The 23,293-nt window shown below is 42.8% G+C and overlaps 1 protein-coding gene across 1 annotated transcript in view; it reads right to left on the reverse strand.

The window, feature by feature from the left end:
• LOC141140001 (uncharacterized) overlaps positions 1 to 23,293 on the reverse strand; it is a 407,741-nt gene that overhangs the window by 58,195 nt on the left and 326,253 nt on the right. The window contains exons 18-19 of the mRNA XM_073626689.1: positions 12,864 to 12,908; positions 12,712 to 12,765 (exon numbers count right to left, since the gene is read on the reverse strand). Coding sequence (XP_073482790.1) covers positions 12,712 to 12,765; positions 12,864 to 12,908 — 99 coding nt within the window. The remainder of the gene's footprint in view (positions 1 to 12,711; positions 12,766 to 12,863; positions 12,909 to 23,293) is intronic.

Raw genomic sequence — 23,293 nt, forward strand, 5'->3', positions numbered from 1 at the left:
CCGCCTTTGACCAAGGGCTGGACAAATCCAAGCCCCCCCCGCAGAGCGTCTTACCCGCCCTACCAAACAAAGTCTCAAAATAGCTAGACTCATTCATGCCCATGGCTAGCGGATGCCTGGAGGGAGTTGAACCCCACTAAGAGGGACTATACCCACTTTTCCCACCCACATAACTCTTATGCTAGGATTGATCACCTCCTCATCCAAACACAATCCGTCCCGTTGATCATAAAGTCCCATATCAAAGACACTGTTTTGTCTGATCACTCATTGGTTGTCATGGACATACTCGCACACCACCGCAGATCGGGCAGGGGACAATGGAGACTAAACAAATCCATTCTCACAGACCCAATCCACGTCACTATGCTGAACAAATCTTTAAAAGAATATTTCCTCCTAAACAAAACTGAGAGCATATCACCCGAAATATTATGGGCAGCCCATAAAGCCTTCATTAGAGGGGAGCTAATCAGACTGGCTTCTCAACTTAAGAGGGAAAGAGAGAGCAACATTAAGATCCTAGAATCCGAATTCTCCAAACTGCAGATACTTTGGAGACACAAATCCAACCCCTCTCCCTCCTCGATGTCTCAGTTAGACAAGGCCAGGTTGGAGCTCAACCTGGCCCTCACTGCTAAGGTGGAAAAACAAATTCGCTGGAACAAACACAAATTTTATACCCAAGGGGACGGGGTAGGTTCCATGCTGGCCGCCAAACTTACACCATGAATTAAATCACACACTATGCCAAAAATAAAGATCCCAAGCTGATCCCTCCAAAATCTTAGAGGCCTTTCAGGTTTTTTATAACGAGCTTTACTCGCCAAAATCTCCTTCGCAGGTTATCACTCTAGATTCCTTTCTGGGCGGTCTCTCTCTTCCTTTACTTTCTGCAGAACATAGAGACAGCCTTGAAGCCCCCTTCACGGAGGGAGAGGTACTTGGTGTAATAAAATCACTAAAAAATGGCTCAGCCCCTGGCCCGGACGGTCTGTCCAACATATATTACAAGACCTTCCCCAATACCTTAGCCATACATCTAACACACTTCTTCAACTTTAAAACATGGGGGAAACCACTTGATCCACAACTTAATACTGCATACATTGCAGTGATCCCTAAACCGGATAAGAATCCGGAAGATGTTGGAAACTATCGCCCTATATCACTTATAAATTGTGATGTCAAAATTCTGACGAAGATTCTTGCTAATCGCATGGCTTCCTTCATCAATACATATATCAATAAGGATCAAGTGGGTTTCACCCCAGGCAGACAAGGTCCAAATCAAATAAGGAGGGCCATAGACTTGGTTTCCATCCTTCAAACTAATTGGGCGGGAGGTCCTAAACAGTCTGGTATGCTCCTGTCGTTGGACCTACAAAAGGCCTTTGACTCCATCTCTTGGCCGTATATCTTCACCATGTTAGAGCATTGGGGCTTTGGACAAAGATTTCTCGGACTGATGTGGGCCCTCTACTCCAACCCCAGTGCCAGTATCCGCCTGCAAGGATACTACTCAAAACCCATCACAATTAAAAAAGGGACTAGGCAAGGATGTCCACTTTCGCCGATTATATTTACGATGGCCATTGAAAGGCTTGCTATTGCAATTGTGATAACCCAAACATCCAGGGAGTGACTTGCGGCACCAAAACCCACAAATGTGGATTATATGCGGACGACGTCCTGCTCTTTCTCACCTCTCCAGTAACCTCCCTTCCCAATCTGTGCAAAACCCTAGACGCCTTCGCCAAACTGTCCGGTTTAGAAGTTAATTACTCAAAATCACGAGCTCTCAATATCTCACTATCACCCGAGACTGTTAATCTCTTACGACAAAACTTTCCCTTCAAATGGAGTGATTCCTCCATCAAATACTTAGGTATTAACTTAACAGCTAAAACTGAAACTTTGTATGGCCATAACTACCCCCCCATGTACAGTAAGCTTGAAAAAGACCTCAATTCCTGGTCACGTAGCAATATTTCTTGGCTGGGGAGGGTAAACTCAGTTAAAATGGCATTACTTCCCAGATTGCTATATCTGTTTCGCGCCTTGCCCATCCCTCTCCGGAAGGACCATATTAGATCTTTCCAAAGCAAACTTCTAAAGTTCATCTGGGGTAAGGCGGGATACAGAATTCCCCAAAAAGCCCTTTATCTACATAGGAAAAAAGGAGGGCTGGGCTTACCTCACCTTTTCAAGTACTACCAAGCTGCCAGACTGGCCCAAATGTCAACAGTCTATTTTAACTTTGAAAAACCTGATTGGGTTGCAATAGAAAAACAGGCAGTTCCTAATTTCACGCTAGACTTCCTCCTATGGCTGCCCCCAAGAAAGAGACCCTCTATTCTAGCCCCGACCCTTTCTCACTCTTTTGCTCTATGGGATTCCTTACATTCTTCCAAGGCTTTAGTTTCAGCATACAAACCCCTCACTCATATTTTCAACAATCCAGACTTCCCTCCGGGGAAAAATGTTTTGGCCTTCAAGTGGTGGGTGGATAAAGGCCTGTACAGGATAGGACAATTTTTTACAGCCGCAGGCCCCTTCACTTTAAAACACTGCACCAAAATGCTAGACATGCCCTTATCTGAAACCTTTCGGTTCAGTCAAATCTCCCACTTTTTGCATTCGCTATGTAAAGACAAAGACTCCCCTCCAAAATTCTCTGATTACGAAAGGTGGTGTGGTCAAGCCAGAGACCAGAGGGGTGGGATCTCGGTGATCTATTCATCACTTACATCGCCATGCTCAAAAGCATCTTTTATGGAGGCCTGGGAATCTGAGCTCCAATTTAATTGGAACTTAGTAGATTGGCAGAGATCCTGTTTCAGATCCTTCCAGGGTGTCCTCAATACCAATTTAGCTGAGGCCAGCCTGAAAGTGATATCCAGATGGTACGTTACACCGACTAGACTGGCCTCAAACTATCCTACGGCTGATCCTCTCTGTTTTAGAGGCTGTCAACTCCAAGGCACAATGTCCCACATCTGGTGGGAATGCCCCAAAATTCGCTCCTTCTGGAAAAAAATATTCAATATTTTGGAAGAACTGGTGGGGGCTCAGGCTCCCAGAACTCCTCAGGTAGCCCTTCTTAACGCCCCGATTCCGGGGATCCCGAAGTCCTCGAGAACACTGGTTCACTTTGTGCTGCTGGGGGCTAAGCTCACGATTGCCAGAGCCTGGAAACGGCCGGGAGTTTCTCTCCCAGCAGCTAAAAGGAAAATTTCCTGGATAATGGCCCAGGAAAAACTCACTAGCATAGTCCAGGACACTGTAAAGAAATTTGAAGGTATCTGAAGTCCATGGGCTCGATTTGTAGGAGTAACTTTAGGACCTACTGGTAGAGCCACATAACGCATACTCTAAATGCATGAGATGTTCCACCCCCCCCCTTCTTTCTTTCTTACTTCCTACTATTCTCTCGTTTTCAGGTCTCCTCTAGACCCTGGTATTAATTCAGTTACATGGTTACTATGTTTGCTCAGCTTTGTTCATTTCAGTGTCTATCACAGCAGTGGAACAAGGAAATTTTCAATTCCCATTCCCCTCATAGCTCTACATTATCTCACGGCTCTCAGAGATGTAATTCTTTTTTTTTTTTTTTTATTTAAATAATCTTTATTCGATTTTCCAAAATATATAAAATGTGTTTTGTTTTCTTTTTACAACAGTTATTAAATACACCTTATACAAAGGCTCATTTATATATAATAAAAAAAAACATTACATTCCAATTTCCCCCTTTTTGCCCCTCACCCACCCCCCTCTATACCCCATCCTACCCTCCCCCCTATTACCTCCTTATTCCTACCTCACCTTCCTATTTGCTTAATATCATACAACCATTACCTTAGCTCTTCCTACATACAATTTACACGGGATAACCCACTTCTTCTAACCAAGGCATCCAAATTTTTTTAAATTCATTTAAATTTCCTCTCTTTGCATATACTACTTTTTCCTTCCATATTGTTTCCGTTACCGTTTTAAACTAGTCGTTTTTGGAGGGGGGTTTCTCTGCCTGCCACCTCTGTGCTATTAATTTCTTTGCCTGAAATAGGCACCTTAGTACTACTTTATTTTTAATGTTCCCCAACCTTTCCCCCACTCCCAGGATACACAGTTTTGGGTCCATTTTTAATGGTAACTTGAAGATCTTATTTATGGTATCTAATATTTCCGTCCAATATCGATAAAGTTTCGGACATTTCCAGATCATGTGGATCAAGTCCCCGGTATTTTGGCACCTAGGGCATTTAGCATCCCCCCTCCGCCCCCATTCAAACAGTTTTTTAGGTGTATAGTATTTTCTATGTAAAAGCATTAGGTATGACATCTTCTGGGCGGGCGAAACTGAGACTTGGTTCCCCCCCTCCAATATCTTTTTCCATTGGTCATCCGCAATTCTACCCAAATCTTTTTCCCACTTACTTCTGCACTTAAGGTTTTCTGAACTTATAATACTATTTCTGCATATCTGTGGGTAGAATTCTGCTATGGATCCCTTAGGGCCTCCGGTCCTACTTAATCTTTCATATATGGGGGAGGTACTCCACACCGGGCCTTGTTCCCCAAACTGAGCTTTTAGAGCGTGTTTGATTTGCAAATAGCTATAGTATGAGCTATCTGGTATATCAAAAGCCTCTTTTAGTGCTGTAAACGTTTTTAGGGAACTACCGTTATATAGTTGATCCAGACTAACTATCCCCTTTCTTTCCCATTTCTTCATTTTCCCCATTGATCTTACTTCTTGTAGGTTCTTGTTATCCCAGAGCGGGGCACCTTTAACCATACCCCCCATTCCCCTCAGATCCTTTATAGATTTCCACACTCTAATTATTAGCTTCACCGTAGGGGGTCTAAAGGCAAAAGAATTCGCCTCCAAGACCTCCACTAGTGTCTTATGTGGTGCCTCTACAGTCATCAGTCCCCCACTTTTATTCCCTTCGGGATCAGTGTCTGGTACCATATGTTGTAATTGGGCTGCTAAAAAATAACTACGCGGATGCGGTACTGCCAGACCCCCATCCTGAGTTGGCAGTTGTAAGATCTGAAGGCTTTTTCTAGGTTGTCCCCCTTTCCATATAAGAGCTCTTAGTAGTGTATCGATTTTCCCTTCCATATGTCACTCTTATTCTTAAATTTGGCTAGTAGAGGGACTAAATTGTTATTTATGTAATCATTTGGGTCATTTGTTATATAGATACCCAGGTATTTTGTTTTCTCTATAATTTTTACTTGGATACCTTCCAAACAGGAACTTTTTCTAATGGTGTCTAACGGTAACAGTGCCGATTTTCCCCAATTTATGCTAAGATCTGAAAGTTTTCCAAACCTCGAGAAGATGTCCATCACCTGTCTAAGCGATCTCTCTGTATCCCCCAGAAAAATGAGGACATCATCCGCATATAAAGCAATTCGTTCTTCTCTGTCCCTTCTCCTGAACTCTTCCATGATCCTGTCCTGCCTTACTTCAAGGGCTACTGGTTCCATTGCCAGGGCAAAGATCAGAGGAGCAGAGGGCACCCCTGCCTAGAGCCCCTTTCAAGCCGGAATCCGTCCAAAAGAACATTATTCACTCTGACCTTTGCCCTGGGGTTGTTAAAGAGAATTTTAACCCAGCTAATGTAGGAAGGCCCGAATCCGAACTCCTTCATTACTTGCCATATATACTCCCATTCAAGACTGTCAAACGCTTTTACCACATCTAGCATCATCACAGCCCTTGAGCCAGTATTTTCAGTTGGTATCTGCAGGTTCAGAAACAGCCTTCTAATATTCCTACTAGTTGATCTTTGGGGTATAAAACCTGTCTGGTCAGAATGGACTAGATTATGAATTATTTTCTTTAATCTAGTAGCCAAAATCTTTGATAGGATTTTCACATCTGAGCATAGTAGGGAGATGGGTCTGTAGGACCCGGGATCTAAAGGGTCTTTCCCTTCTTTGTGCAGCACTATTATCGTGGCTTCTGTCATTGATATGGGCAGCTCCCCCTCCTTCTTTACCCACTCAAACACTTTAAGAAGCTCCGGGAGTAACACCATCCCATAATTTTTATAAGTTTCAACAGGGAGACCATCAGGGCCAGGGGATTTCTGATTTTTCATTTCTGTTACAGCTAATTTAATTTTCTCTAGAGTTATCGGGGCTTCTAGTGCCTTACTATCAGACTCTGTAAGGGAGGGCATCTCAATGTCCCCAAAAAATTTATCCAACTCCTCTCCCTCCACGGCCCCCCTAGATGTATACAATTCTTTATAATAATTTTTAAATGTATCTACAATCTCATCTACCTGAGACGAGATTTCACCACTCATCATCCTAATAGCGGGTATCATGGAGGGCGAGGATCCAGATCTAACTAAATGGGCCAACATTTTCCCCACTCTTTCCCCCTCCCCGTATACTATTTGATTTTGAAATAATCTTTTGTGTTCTGACTTCCTAGTCATTGCATCCTTATATATTTGTTGTTTATTTTCCCATTTATTTTGTTTGTCCGGGGTTGGATCCTTCACATACTCTCTTTCTGCTGTCATTACCTCTTTTCTGACCTTGTCCTCCCAATCCCGTGAAGATTTTTTAATTTTAGAAACTTGTTGTATAAATAAACCCCTCAAATAAGCCTTCAGTGCATCCCGCATCATTCCTCTTGTTGTGGTGTCCGTGTTAAACCCTATAAACTCATTTACCTTGGTTATTATCCCGTTCTGATCCTCTATTATTCCAAACCATATTGGGTTCATTTTCCATAACCTATCAACCTTCTTATTTTTTATACTTATCGAAGTCATCAACAACGAGTGATCTGATATACCCCTAGGTTGGTAAGTTATATCTTTAATTGTTTTGGAGCCTAGCTCATTACCCAATGCAAGATCTATTCTTGAAAGTGTAGAATAGGAACCCGAGTAGCATGAGAATTGTAACACCACAGGGTTCCGTATTCTCCATAGATCCAATAAACCGGCTTCCTGAAGGAAATGGTTCATATGATTTCCCTGTGGCGTCTGTCCCTGGTTACCTGGGGGAAATCTATCAAACTTTTTATTTATTACCACATTAAAATCCCCAACTGCTATAATTGGTATATTATTCTTATCTACTATAAACTCTAATAAATCATACAGGACATCTAATTTAAACGGTGGAGGGATATAAACATTTGCTAGCACGTATTCCTGATTTTCTATCATACAGTGCAGAAAAATATACCGACCCTCCCCATCTATTTTGCACAGTCTGCAGGTAAAAGCCACCCCTCTCCCAATTAACACTGACACCCCTCTGGAGTAGGAGGTATGCACGGAGTGGAATTGGCACTGAAATCTCTTGTTTCTCACCTGCGATTTAGTGTCTTGAGTCAGGTGTGTCTCCTGCAGACAGGCAATTCCTACTTTAAAAATATCCAACGTATCAAATACAACTGCTCTTTTGGCAGAGGTACCCAGCCCTCGGACATTCCATGATCCAATATTTAATACCATTGATTTTTTATATAACATCTATCAAAGGAGACCAAGAGTAGCAACAAAAGCTTGATCCTAATAATTCCAAGGAGGAATACCCAGTTATCCATAGGGAATCTATTAGTGCTAATCCCGGAGGAAAAAAAAAAAAACAACCTTTTATATTTATCATTATACCCCTTTGTGTCAAAAAATGTATCTTCCCCGTGATTACAAAAAACCACTATTTTCATCACCACTATGTAAAACATTAATATTCTATCTATATTTATTGATACCCAGTGTATTATCCTATATTTCATTGTGCCATTTATATTTTGTTTTTTTCAGTGCCCAATGTGTCATCCTATATTCCATTGTACGATATACCTCCTTGTGTTTTCGTGTACCATAAATTCTCCTACTAAATCTATTCCTCTCTATTCCTCTTCCTATATCCCTTGCCCCCCCCCCCCCCCCCCACCCCATCCTCCAAAAAAAATCCACCCTCACTGCCCTCCCCCCCAACCCCATACCATTCTAGGTTACCCCTAGAGGCTTTTTTTAATAACCGTCTCACACTCTTCTATAATCACACTCTTACTTCCCCTCCCTCCTTCTCCCCACACCCTAGTTTTATTCCCCTTCCTTCCTAAACCTAAATCCATTTACCTTCCATATCTCCACTCCACTCTTCCCCTAAACAACCCAAATTAAATAATTCATTGTATTTGTGCCCCCATTCATATAACATCTTTAATCCAGACTCCCTATAGTTTCATTGGTAACTGGTCTCTTTTATCTTCTAACCATGCTAACAAACCTGCAGGCGTGTCAAAAATCTGACTTCCCCCGAGTGCGTTTATCTGGAGCCTGGCAGGGTAAAGGAGAGCATATGTGATAATACATTTTTGAAGGTTGCGTTTAACCCCTATAAACTCAGCTCTACGTTTCTGCAGGTCAGGAGAGAAATCCGGGTATATTGATATCCTAGCCCCATTGAAGGAGACATTCCCCATCTCTCTAGCCTTCCTAAGGAGTTTTACTTTGTCTTTATAATTAAAAAATTTCACTAATAGCGGTCTTGGGGAGCTTCCCTGAGGGGGAGGCCTAAAGGGAACTCTATGCGCTCTTTCGATTGAAAACTGCTGAGAACAAGTCTCCTCCAAAAGTTTCAATCATCCATTTCTCTAAGAATGCTATTGGGTCTGAGCCTTCACTCTTTTCGGGGAGTCCCACCACCCTTACGTTGTCCCTCCGAAGTCTATTTTCCATTTCATCAAAATTTTCCGTGAGTTTATCTATTTTCGCTTTCCATGTTTCAGATTCTTGCTTCATGGGATACAGATCATCTTCTATCTGACTTATTCTCTTCTCCATTTCCGTTACTTTTTCCACAGTTTCCTTGAGTTCATGCCTTACCAGGATTAGTTCCCCTTTAATATCTTCCATTTGGTTACTTAATTCACTCAAGGATTGTTTACATGCATTAATTGCTAGGAAGATATCTTTCAGGGAGGGCTCTTCTTCTGCTGGCGGTATTGGATTGATAGAAGTTTCTGTTTCCTTCCCAGCCATTCCTGACCCTTTACTTGAGAGGTTTTTAGTCCCTGTAGGCATACTTAGGTGCCCCTGGCTCTTTCTGTCCGCAGTTGATTTGCCTTGGGTTTGCAGCCCCCCTTTACTTGGTGTATGATCCGTAACATGGATCATTCTCTCTAACTTGGCGGTCGTTGCGACAGCTGCTGCAGTTGCGCCCGCCACTGTGAGCTGAGCACCTTTTTCCTTGTCTTTGGCCGACCGAAGGGATTGAGCTCCCATGTTTTCCTGATTAGCTTGCTCATCACCTTTCCTTCTCGTTGACATCATATCTATTCTACTGTAGAGATATTAATGGAAAGCAGCAATTCAGGTTTCCTGGGAGCCAGCAAAACAGTATTAAATGACCTCCAGGGTTAACCTCCTGCCCTTTCTGTTTGTTAATGCTGAGATTTACAACAGTCAGGTAAAGGAGTGAAAAGAAAATGACACGGTCATTTATTACTGGTGTATGAAAAAAATGTTCATATTAGGCCCATTTCAGACCCCTTTTTCCTTGCTTCCGGAGAACACTTTCAATGTTAGGGACCTTAATCAGCTTCACCAGCAATCCTAATGTTTATCCTACCCCCAAACAATAGCGGGTTTTACAGTCCACCAGAAGTTCTGTTCATCTGAAATAATTACTTTCCTCCTCCACTTTACCACCAGATAACAAACGAAAGAGAAAGAGTTCAATACCTCGTCCCGCAGGTCTTTACAAATCAAGCTGATTTCTCCCCAGCAGCACTGCCGGGTCTATTGCATGTACTCACTTCTATTCCCGGATCGCGTTATCACCTCCTGCTCCTCTGGGCAGCAAATACTGTTCCGGCTCCTGGTGCACGCACTGAAATCTTCACGGCGGGCGCTCGCCAACAGTAAGTTCCCGCAGCTGGGCTCTGTCCCCTCCTCCCTGTTCTCGCGAGGATTTCACTCGGCTTTCACTCGTACTGCGCCTGTGTTTATCAGGCTGTGGATAGAGAGATCTCAGAGAGAGTAACCGGGAAGGAGACCACAAAGGCAGACAGGTCACCGCAGCTTACAGCTTACATCTCGTAACTCCAGCATAGGAGAAATATGCAGTGGTTATCCCCGGGGCAGCTCGTTCATGAAAACGGGGAGAGCGAGGTGGTCACACACACTCACACCATGCCGACTAGCACCACCATCTGCTTCCGGTCACGCCTGAGAGATGTAATTCTATTTGAGATGTAAGCTCTTATAGGGAGAACCCGAATCTCCGATATTTTATGGAGGACCCTTGGCCCGGCACAGTGTGCTCCCATATGGGGTGCCGGGCAGAAGACGAGCCCTTGAGCGACAGCATATAGCATCTCTGACACCCTTCCTTTGTTTTGTGTTAGACTATTTACTGAGCCCTGGAATCCTTGACCACATATAGTACATGTGTGCTGTAGAAAACTGTTATAATGTTTACTACTTGGACACTGTTCTGTTTCTTAATGCCTATACCTGACAATGTACAATCCTGTTTTGTATAATTGCTCTTTCTTCTCAAAATAAAAATCTTTTGAAATTAGAAAAGATATAATAAAATATTTACAAAAATGTGAGGGGTGTACTCACTTTTATGAGGTACTGTACATATATACAGTACTGTGTAAAAATCTTGGCCAGGTAAAGTGGTTTTAAAGGCAGAAGTTTTTTTTTTTACCTTAATGCATTTTATGCATTAAGGTACAAAACTTTCTGGGTGCAGCTTCCCCCTCAGCCCCCCTTACACTTACCTGAGCCCCATCTCCATCCAGCGATGTGCATGAGAGCAGCAGCTCTCCCAGGTATCTCTCTCCTCATTGCTCACACAGCAGCAGGAGCCATTGGCTCTGGGTGTGAATGGACAATGTTCAAACATCTTGGAGAACTAACCACAGCTCTTCTGTGAATGTATACTGCCTCAAATCCTTCTGTCTCTTCATATATTCCCATACAGACTGGATGATGTTGAGATCAGGGCTCTGTGGGGCCAAACCATCACTTCCATGCTGGTACAGGCATCAGACTGAACGTGCAGCCGCTCATTCCCCAAGCTACTGTCTGCAGGGGCTTCATCGCTTTCCCCCTCCCTCATGTGACTTTTCCCCATTGGGGGATTCAATGGTACCATAGACCAGACAGTGCCTTATGCGATACCTCTCTCCCTATCCCACACAGGAGTGACTTACCCTCCATGTGCTAACAGCTGACAGGCATACCCTATGATATCAGACACCTGTAGTGTCACACGATAAGTGGTAGGACGCCCTTTGTGTCTTGTCCTGGGTTGTGGACGTGCTTGGTCTTTTGGTGACAGCATCGGCTCACAGATCTGAGCCCTGCCGGCAAACCATTCTGCCCCATTTCTTCTTGAAGCTGGATGCTACTCGATGTTGGCTTAGGAGTAACACGATAAGTACATACCTCACCATCAGCCCCTGAAGAAGAGGTCCCAACATTTATAAACCTTGAAACACGTCGGGGCTTGTTGTATAGCTTTCTTGCTGAAACAGCTCATGTGGGGTTAAGTGTATCATTGTATTTAGTCATGTATACTCCTTGTGTTATCACCATCTGAAATTGTTGGCATTCCACCTCCTTTTTATCATTTCTTGTCATGTTTTAACTTTTTGATAAATAAAATTATATTATATTTTTTGATATATTGTTTCAAGACTCTTGCCTTATAAAGTCCCATCAGAGGAAAATTTCCCATTGTGAAACCATCACTTCCAGGACTCCTTGTTCTTCTTTACACTGAAGATAGTTCTTAATGATATTGTCTGTATGTTTGGGGTTGTTGTCCTGCTGCAGAATACATTTGGGGCCAATCACACTCCTCCCTGATGGTAGGCATGATGCAGAAGTTTCTGCCTGTATTTCTCAGCATTGAGGACACCATTGACCCTGACTAAATCTGCAACTCCATTTGCCGAAATGCAGCCCCAAACTTGCATGGAACCTCTGCCGTGCTTCACTGTTGCCTGCAGACACTCATTATTGTACAACTCTCCAGCCCTTCGCGAACAAACTGTCTCCTGCTACAATCAAATATTAAAAATTTTGACTCATCGATCCAGAGCACCTGCAGCAATTTTCTGCATCCCAGTTCCTATGTTTTTGGGCATAGCTGAGTCACCTAGCCTTGTTTCCATGTCCTATGCATTAAAACATAGGAACTTAAAAAACTGTGTGAAAGTGTACCTAGAAGAACTGATGCTGTTTTGAAAGCAAAGAGTTTTTACATTAAATAATGATTTGACTGACAGCATTTTCCAGACCTGCCCAAAACTTTTGCACAGCACTATATATACTGTGTATATATATATATATATATATATATATATATATATACTGCAGGTATAGCTCATCTGCTTCTCACGTACTATTTGCTTTCCTATGTGTCAATCAAATTCTTTGCTTCAGATGCCAGCAGCTTATTTGACATACGCTGTTTTTCACTTCTGCCAATAGTAATTGTTGTCAGTGGCTTGGACTGTGCCTGATGATTGATAGCAAGTGAAGGCCTCAAAAGAATGCTATGTGAAAAGTTTGCCATATTTATCACTTCATTGCCAGTATTTTTTTATACGTTTACTGAAACAATCTGTTTTGATACATCTTAATGATATACATATTTTAAACATGGGCATGCCATTGTTGCTAAACTTACTGGAATTCCAGAAGGTCCTCTCGTACCAGGTTCTCCATGAGATCCTGCTTCACCCTAGAAAGTTAAGCCATAGTTTTTCAGAAAATCTAATTCCATAGGTTTGATTTCTTTAAAAAAAAGTGAAAGAAAAAAAATGTAATGGTATGCTGTACCTTTGTTCCACTTGAACCTTCACTTCCAGGAATTCCAGGTATTCCCTGAAAGGGAGTAGATTCAAAATTAGATTTGCTTAATGAATAATACCCATATTGTTATAGTATAAAATATAGTCTGCCTGGAGTAAAACAAGGATCATCTTTTGTATTTATGCAAACATATGTTATTGTTAGGAAGCAGAACTCATCCCATTTAATAATAGTGTAGCATTGATGTTTGGGAAATTTTTTTGCCTCTGCCAATAAGGAAACTGTTTCAGGAAAAGTGTCTGTTTTACACTGTTGCTTGCTAAAGTTAAGTACACAGTCAAAAGTATTTTGACCATATGAAGATCTGTTTTTTGTGCACAATAAGCACACATCATTAGGGAGTGCTAGGAGAACACCTTTACGAAGTAGGGTGAACTAGGAGTTAGAAGGAACTGGCTCAAGCCCTAAAAAATGCTGAAAAAATTAGCTCCAAGGATTAAAATCTATTCTACTACAGAACCCAGCAACATACAGCTGACATGAATCACCATTTTATGTGCATGGCTTATTGTGGTGTTAGGGAGGTGTTCCCCTAACTAACAGTAAAAGTATGGATGCACTTGCTATCATCCAAGAGCAAGCACATAGGCATTCCTTAGGAGGCCTAAGTGCACACTTTAAAGAAGTAGTCCCAAGTGGAGCTGAACAGCTTCAGCATAAGTGAGTTCTAAATTAACTGGTCCATTTTGCAAATTTACACAAATTCTAATGCCCCGTACACACGGTCGGACTTTGTTCGGACATTCCGACAACAAAATCCTCAGATTTTTTCCAACGGATGTTGGCTCAAACTTGTTTTGCCTACACATGGTCGCACAAAGTTGTCGGAATTTCCGATCGACAACCACGCGGTCACGTACACCACGTACGACGAGACTAGAAAAGGCCGGTTCAGAACCAAGCGCGGCACCCTTTGGGCTCCTTTTGCTAATCTCGTGTTAGTAAAAGTTTGGTGAGAGACGATTCGCGCTTTTTCAGACTCGTGGCTTTCAGATCGTTTTCTGCCGTTCAGTTTGTGCTTGTGGGTTTGTATCTGCTCTTCAGTGCGTGCAAGCAAGTTCTGCGTGACTTTAGTCACTGTATTCTTGTTCGTTCGTTACTGGTTTTCAGGTCGCTCTTCACAGGCCTTGCTGTTCTTCAGTGCGTTCTGTTACTTCGTTCTGAGCAGCCGACCGTTTTCTAGCCATGTTTCGTATGCGTACTCCTCGTAGAGTTCGTGCTGTGCGGGGGCTTGGTGTTGGGGTCCTGACCTTGACACAAGTCCAGTCCATGAACAGGGTGGGGAGGAGTTCATGAACCAAGAATTGGTTGCTTCAGCGTGACCAGTTCTGTCATATGCCTTTGCTCCGTGAGATCCGTGAGAATAATCCTGATGATTTCAGGAACTTTCTCCGGATGACGGACCCCGTGTTTCACCGTCTGTTGGCTTCGCTGACCCCCTATATCAGCAGGCAGGATACCTGCATGAGGCAAGCCATCACTCCGGAGCAGAGGTTGGTCGCTACCTTGCGGTATTTGGCCACAGGGAGAAGCCTGCAGGACCTCAAGTTCTCGACAGGCATCTCCCCCCAGGCTCTGGGGATCATTATCCCAGAGACCTGTTCTGCCATCATCCAGGTCCTGCAGAAAGAGTATATGAAGGTAAGATTTTTATCCTTTTATATCACATTTTATGGTATTGAATGTTTGCTAATATATTGTATTTCTTTCCTCATTCCCTAATTACCATGATTGTAATATGCTGTGAATGTCCCCTTTGTTCTCATGCATGCTGGATTTTTATATAATTATCATTTTAGGTCCTTCATACATATTTGCCCTTCAATAACCTCCCCAGCATGGTGTCTCCTGGCCCTATATTCACCTCATGTAGTCACTTAACAATGTATTTTTTCAGCTCCATAGTAGTGCTTTACCCCAAACACCCCCTAAAATGTTTGGAAATGTTATTTTTGATTTAAATTCAGGCAGAGGGCCAGAGGCTTTTTTTTGTGGTGTCCCCAATTTTTTTGTAACCCTCCCTCCCCCAACTGCTAAGTCAGCTGATCCCAATTCTCCATCTATCCTCAATCATCTATCTGCTGACTTTGCCAAACCCATACACACTATACCCATCTCTTTAGTGCTCAGATTTATGGATGAATTGCCCAAAGCATGTAGTGCAAGGGCCTGCCTGTATACTTTCCAATGGTACTGTTTACAGTTCTTGTATCCTATTATGATCTTGATAGGTAATAGCAGAATGTCCAAATGTGCTCAAATGTGTACAGTGTGTATTTATATCTTTGTATTATGACACTTCTTACCTGTCCAGTGGGCTGCCAATAGTGTAACTAAGGAGGGGCTGTTCCAAGTAATACCCATTATTTAGGCATTCATCTCTAAATGAAGTGAAGAGGGTTACCTGTCCAAGAGTTCCCCCCCTATAATGTTAGAAATGGCCCATGAGAGGGGGGGGGAGGGGGAATATGATAGGTGTACCTTATACTTTGTTGTTGTTAAATTCCCCTTAATAAATGCTATCTGGAGGTTGCCCCATAATGTTTGTGTCTAATCTGCTTGCCATGTTTCTGTGAAAAAATAGTAATGTTTATTGTTTTTTCCTCAACAGTTTCCTACCACGCAACATGAATGGCAGCCTGTGGCATCCCACTTTGCCCAGCGGTGGGACTTTCCTAACTGCGGAGGGGCAATTGATGGGAAACACGTCCACATCGTCCCACCACCCAACTCGGGGTCGTACTATTATAACTACAAGGGGTTTAATAGTATAGTGATGTTGGCGGTGGTGTCGGCTAATTACGAGTACTTGTATGTGGATGTGGGGAAGAATGGCCGGATGTCCGATGGTGGAGTGATCGCCCAGACAGAGTTCTACAGGCGTCTCCAGAATGGCAGCTTGGACTTGCCACCTCCAGAGGACAATGTTGAAGGTCTCCCATTTGTGTTCGTTGCTGATGAAGCGTTTGCGCTGGGGGACCACCTGATGCGGCCATTCCCGATGAGGACCCTCACCCCGGAACAGAGGGTTTTTAATTACCGGCTGGCCAGAGCCCGAAGAGTGGTGGAGAACACATTTGGAATCATGGTCAGCCGGTTCCGATTATTTCTGACATCCATCCATATGGCGGAGTATAAACTGAACCATATAATACTTAATTATGGAAAAAAATCCTGCGAGCCACAATTATCCAGTGCCTTAATGGAAATTCAACCAAACAGCTACCCGGCTGCAGGCGCAGATCACGTATTCATGACCGTGCGATAAATGATATATGAAAAAAATGCGCCGCGCCTAGGGGTGTAACTGAATAACTGTAAATCTAAGTACAAATCATAGATAATAAAGCGTGCAAATCAAATAGAGCCTAAAGCCCTGATCACTTACTAAGATCACCTGCTGTGTGAGTCCTAAAGCTCTGATCACTTACTAAGATCACCTGCTGTGTGAATCCTATGACCAAACACACTAAAAAATAACTAGTGCAATAAAACACAAAGTGCAATGTGCATAGAAAAACGTAATAAGATAAATATACAATCCACAGTGATTAAAATATAATCATTCCTAATAAGGTGTATAAGCTAAAAAATGTTACACATATGTAGATCCACTGTGATTAAAATGAAAAAGAAAAAAAATTAAATAAAACAATATATATATTCGTAAAACACAAACAGAGTAAATCAATCACATGCATGGGCGAATTGAAACTATAATCGCCCTAATAAAAGTGTTCAAATCACATCCGTGAAAGAATCTTCCAATCCAGTAACATAAAGTGACCAAGTTCAAATAAAAGTCAGTGTAATGGTGATGGTTCAAAGAAAAAGTTCCGGTTTTGAATCAAACGTGCCCAAAGAAAAACATGCTGTGAAGTGCCTTGGTGACCCCCAATGTGATTGCGCTCACCTTGGAGCGTGTGACACAGGTTTTAATTGTGTCAATACACGCTTTTGGAGCCACCCCTGGGCTCAGTATTAGGTACAGCTGATTCCCACACTAGATTCTTTATGGCTCCACTCACATCAGACCATATAAAAGAAAAAGGTAATATAGTATAATACCGTAGGATACTTTTATTAAAATCACATCCAATCCCCACATGGGGTACTCACATTTATAAGGTGCTCATGTGCACCAAACATAACAGGAAAAAACGGCTGTGCGGCGTGCTGCGGGGTGTGAGAGCTCCACAACCCAGCTCTGTGCTGATCGCTCCGTCCTGGCCCCTCCCCTACGTGTCGAAGACGCGTAGGGGAGGGGCCAGGACGGAGCGATCAGTACAGAGCTGGGTTGTGGAGCTCTCACACCCCGCAGCACGCCGCACAGCCGTTTTTTCCTATGTTATGTTTGGTGCACATGAGCACCTTATAAATGTGAGTACCCCATGTGGGGATTGGATGTGATTTTAATAAAAGTATCCTACGGTATTATACTATATTAGCCTTTTTCTTTTATATGGTCTGATGTGAGTGGAGCCATAAAGAATCTAGTGTGGGAATCAGCTGTACCTAATACTGAGCCCAGGGGTGGCTCCAAAAGCGTGTATTGACACAATTAAAACCTGTGTCACACGCTCCAAGGTGAGCGCAATCACATTGGGGGTCACCAAGGCACTTCACAGCATGTTTTTCTTTGGGCACGTTTGATTCAAAACCGGAACTTTTTCTTTGAACCATCACCATTACACTGACTTTTATTTGAACTTGGTCACTTTATGTTACTGGATTGGAAGATTCTTTCACGGATGTGATTTGAACACTTTTATTAGGGCGATTATAGTTTCAATTCGCCCATGCATGTGATTGATTTACTCTGTTTGTGTTTTACGAATATATATATTGTTTTATTTAATTTTTTTTCTTTTTCATTTTAATCACAGTGGATCTACATATGTGTAACATTTTTTAGCATATACACCTTATTAGGAATGATTATATTTTAATCACTGTGGATTGTATATTTATCTTATTACGTTTTTCTATGCACATTGCACTTTGTGTTTTATTGCACTAGTTATTTTTTAGTGTGTTTGGTCATAGGATTCACACAGCAGGTGATCTTAGTAAGTGATCAGAGCTTTAGGACTCACACAGCAGGTGATCTTAGTAAGTGATCAGAGCTTTAGGCTCTATTTGATTTGCACGCTTTATTATCTATGATTTGTACTTAGATTTACAGTTATTCAGTTACACCCCTAGGCGCGGCGCATTTTTTTCATATACCATATAATACTTGCCTGCTGTGTTCTCCATAATTTTCTACGAAAACATTCAGCCAACTATGCTGGCTCAGTTGGGCCTGAGGCCGGAATCCCAAATCCATCAACACTGATGGCGCTTGAAAGCGGCCGTCCTGGCTTGCCCTCCCTGAATGCCCGTGATGTCCGGTTACGATACCTGGAGTTCTTTGCGGGTAGGGGGGCTATCAATATGCCAGACAATCTGTGACACCTTTTTCAAATAAAAAACAACCAAAAGAAATTCTTTGTGGCCATTTACTGCTTGTGTTTGTTTTAGCTGACCCTGACAGAAATGTGTGGAGTGCAGAAAATGGCGTGATTGGGTAACCTTATAAAAAACACTGTTGGCTGGTACTTCCTAAATGCAAAAACACATTTCACTACAAGTGCACTTGCAACTGCACTGAACCTGCACTTGTAGTGCAAAGTGTATTTTCCCTTACGAAATAACCCCCATTTTTGCATAAAACAGCAATTACATCACCCCAAAAGTGTTGTAGTGTTGAGACAATAATCCACACATTATTGAGTAAGGCACTTTTTTATACCTGCACAATCACATGTGCATTTACGAAAGGTTTTTAAAACAAACCAACATGTTTGTTGTATAACAATTTTTGCAGTAGCATTATCAAAACTCGAAATAACCATTTCAGATAAAACAGGCCTGTGTAAAACCAACAAGAAAGCCAAAAAACTTGAACTTACAAAGTTCACATTAGGTAAAACCTGAAGGCTATATCAGACATCAGTATTTAGGAACTGTGTTTGATATAGCGTTCAGATGGGGGGAAATCACCCCTGGAAAAGCCAAATTTGGAAGATGCACACCAATTTACGAATGTCAACATGTGCTATCTGCCATCACGGGGGATCAAGGGACGTGTTTTGGGGGAGAAAGCCCTTCCTCACCGCTACTTTATAATTGAGGAAGGTGTTGCACCCCCAAAACGCGTCCATTGATCTCCCGCGATGGCAGATAGCACATGTTGGCACACTGTGTGCATCCTCCAAATTTGGCTTTTCTAAACATTTTAAAAATTTTTGGAAGATTGGACCACAATAAAACAGGTGATTTTGTGGGGTTTAAATTCGCCCCAAAACATCAATGATGTTATTATTTTTTTTAATAACATCACTGATTTGTTTCTGGATGTTTTGCAATTGGAGATTACACCCCATGATCTCCCCGATCAGGATCTGGGCACTTTCTGAAGTAAAGCATTCAGGATCCCTCACATCACGATCACCTAAAAAGAGATAAAGAACAAAAAAAAGGTCTCAAAAATCTGCCACCATCCATCTCGTTTGCCTGAGTCTGTGGTCGCAGACACTCACCTGTTGTGGTGCCAATCTCCACCACGTCTTCTTCTTCCTCCTGCTCTTTTTCTTCGTTTGGGGGTATTTCACCTTCTTCCATAGGTGGGGGGTCTGTGGTCTCCTCAGATGAGGGCTGTCCTCCGAGTCTTTTCTCCCCTATGTAAAACAAAAATGGTATAATTAGCACACAGATATTTGATGGCAGAACTAGAAATAGGAAACATTGCTTGGAAGTGGGGTACAATTGTCTATTTTAGCCGAGTTCCAAGATGTATATTTTTTTTATTGCCCTTTGTCAAGCTGCAATACTTTACCTGTTTGGTACAAGCTTCACAGATGGAGACCCCCCTATAGTATACACTGGAGCACCTGTGTGCCCCCCCTAATAAAAATGGTGTTCTGGGGTCCCACACTAGTGCTCCAGTGTCCAGATGTGAAAACAGCTGCTCTGTGTCCTCTCCTTACACAGAATCTAGTTGTCATTTCATTCTAGTAACAAACCCATCTACACAAACAAATATTTGGCATCCAAGTAGGCCCCAAAAAATGTGTGAAAATGCATATGGCCTAAACAATGGTGTTCTAGAGGCCGAAATAAAAATGTTTGATACGAACGAATAATGGGCCCATGAACATTAAAGTTGCCCTTTTAAACATTACAATTAATAAAAGCATATGGAGCAGAACGAACATAATAAAGACAGAAAGAATAGGAACACAGCACAACTACTTACTTTTTTGCAGCACTCTCCGGATCTTTCGGTACTGCTCTGGCTCTCTCAACTTCAGGTCCGACCACCGCTTCCTGAGCTGATCTTTAGATCTTCGTACCCCGAAATTCCTCTCCAGACTCCGGACCACTTTACCAATGATTTTGGCCTTTCGGATGTTGGGGTGGGGGTAAGGCCCATATTTTCCGTCATAGTCGGACTTCCTCATGATGTCTACCATCTCCAACATCTCCCCAAACGACATATTTGTGGCCTTAAAACATCTCCTTCTGGATCGGGACGTGCCTGGATCTGGGCTTTCCTCCTCCTCCTCGTTGCTAGAATTAGCATGCACCTGCTGTAACTCTGCCATCAAGCTCTTCACCCACTGCGCCGAATGAAAAGGGAATACACTAGAAAGAACGTCAGGGGCGGGCGGAGTTACACGCATGCGCAGTGTGTATAAAGCGTAACACGCGTGCGTATTACGTACGATCTGTGAGCGGAGGAAGGAGCATTGGACGCGCCGATCGTAAGAACGAAGGTAAGAGACAAACTTGTGCCTATACTGCTTCTAGATTGAGGCCTATATTGTAACAAGATTAGGAGAGTTTTGTCTGACATTAGGCTTTGTCTTGTGTTGTGTCTTGCAGTGAACATGGATATCTTAATGAGAGATACTGACTTCATGTCACTATTCATTGATATGCTAAGTGAGCTGCCCTGTCTGTGGGAGATTACCCACCCCCATTTCAAGAACCAAGCAAAGAGGAAGGCAGCACTGGAGCAATTGTGTGAAATTGTGAAGCAGGTGATCCCCACGGCAGACATCACTTATTTAAAGATATTAATTGGTTGCCTGAGGAGCACATATCTGAGGGAGCGCAAGAAAGTCCTGGATTCACAGAGATCCGGAGCAGCAGATGACATCTATGTCCCCAGGATGTTGTACTACGACAGGCTGCACTTTCTGGCAGGCCAGACTGAACCCAGGCCATCCCTCTCCAGTCTTCCTTCCACGCTTCCTTCCCCCCCCGGCTGAGGCTTCTGACGCCCAACCTGGGCCTTCCAGGCCGCATGTGGAGGAGCCCAGATTGAGCCAGGTATAGCATTCCTCTAAATATTTCTGCTTGTCCAATCAATGATGTTAACTAGATGTTAGTTGGGAGTACTAATTTAGGATTGTGATTGATGATGCAAAACATTACAACTATGTCCCTTTTTCATACACAGGGAAGTCTCAGCCAGGAGGTGGCCGGGCCGAGCCGGCTGGCTGATCTGCAGGTCCCTCCACCCCCCCTGAAAAGAGAAAGTGGCAGTAGGATGAGTGCCCTAGAGGAGGCGGCTATCGGATTCTTTTGGAGGGCTACAGAGGTCCTGGGAGCACCACACACCATGCAGGAGAACATTGCTGCATTCATAGCATATAAAATGCAGAGGATGGAGGAGGGCCAAAAAGCCATGTGTCAGGCCCTCATATCAGAGGCTCTGGAGAAAGGTATGAGGGGCCAAATTACACCTCACACACAGCTTTGGGATGGCCCTCCTCCTCCCTCTCCTCCAGGTCCTCCCAGTCCTCCTCCAGGTCCTCCCAGTCCTCCTCCAGGTCCCCCCAGTCCTCCTCCTCCTCCAGGTCCTACTCCTCCTCCTGCCACATCTCCAACTGCACAGCCACAGCCCGGAAGGAAGCGTGGAAGGAAGACTAGACAGTGATTGCCCTGGGTCCAGTCTGGTCGGCCAAAAAATGCAGCCTCTTGTGGTACCACAGCCTGGGGACACAGATGTCATCTGCTGCTATCCGAGTCTCTGTGAATCCCGGACCAGACTGCCCTCCCTTAGATATGGACTCCTCAGGCCACTAATTTTGATGTTGAAGAATTGATGTCTGCCGTGGGGGTCCCAGGCTTCACTAATTTCTGCTGTTGATCCAGTGTTGCCTTCCTCTTTGTTTGGTTCTGATCCCTTAATAAAGGATTTTTGTTTTGAATTATACTCTCCTATGTGTTTTCCTTCAAAAATGACAGTTTGTTTGTGAGGATTCAGGTACATTTCAAATATACAATGTGAAATGAACAAGGGACACCAACAACAAAAAATCTCCTGGAGATTAAATAATAAAAGATAATAATGGTGTTGGGGTAACTTGACACACAAAACACACACAAAAATATTCTGGAGTAAAAATAAAAATAACATTGAACAAAGATCAGCCTTGGAAAAAATCCAAACATTAAAGAAAAAAAAAGGCTTAAAATCCAAAAAAAAAAAACATAAAAAATATAAAACTGTCAGATGTGACAACTAATAACAATATATTGAGGGAATCCCACTAAAAAAAACACAAAGAAAAGTTTGTGAGAAGTGTGTGTGAATGAGCATCAAAACTACTTAATTCTTGTCACATTATAAAGAAGAAGAGAGTGCGCTGTATTAAACCATTTTGAACATTGCAGCGTGACGAAAGTGCTGTATCCATTGCGAACGCTAAGTTTACCAGAACGAGCTGTCCCGTGTCGGAATTTCTTCTGAGCATGCGTGGCACTTTGTGCGTCGGAACAGGCCACACACGGTCGGAATTGATGCGATCGGATTTTGTTGTCGGAAAATTTTATCTCCTGCTGTCCAACTTTGTGTGTCGGAAAATCCGATGGAAAATGTCCGATGGCGCCCACACACGGTCGGAATTTCGGACATTGTCCATTGGAAAATCCGACCGTGTGTACGGGGCATAAGGGTTCCGTGGTTAGCAGAAACGAGAGAAAAGGATGTTACAGCAAACATGTGTGCAAAAATTCTACAGCATGTTTACAGTATCAACTTAGCAGATACTGTAAACAAATTACAAATGAATGATCACATAAATATATAAAAAAAGCATGCAAAACTGAAATGACTGCTGTGGGTATTCTCTTATACTCCACAGTATTTACTTTCTTAGTTGCTTCTTCCACAAATCATTGTTTTGGTGAGTTACAAGTTACACCATCATTTTGCTTTGTAATGGCTGCTGGAAATACAGTTTGAGCTACAATATATATATATATATATATATATATATATATATATATATATATATACAGTTGCAATAACAAGTATGTGAACCCTTTTGGAATGATATGGA

The sequence above is a fragment of the Aquarana catesbeiana genome, linkage group LG04 (assembly GCF_042186555.1).
Source record: "Aquarana catesbeiana isolate 2022-GZ linkage group LG04, ASM4218655v1, whole genome shotgun sequence".
In the NCBI taxonomy this organism is placed as follows: Eukaryota; Metazoa; Chordata; class Amphibia; order Anura; family Ranidae; genus Aquarana; species Aquarana catesbeiana.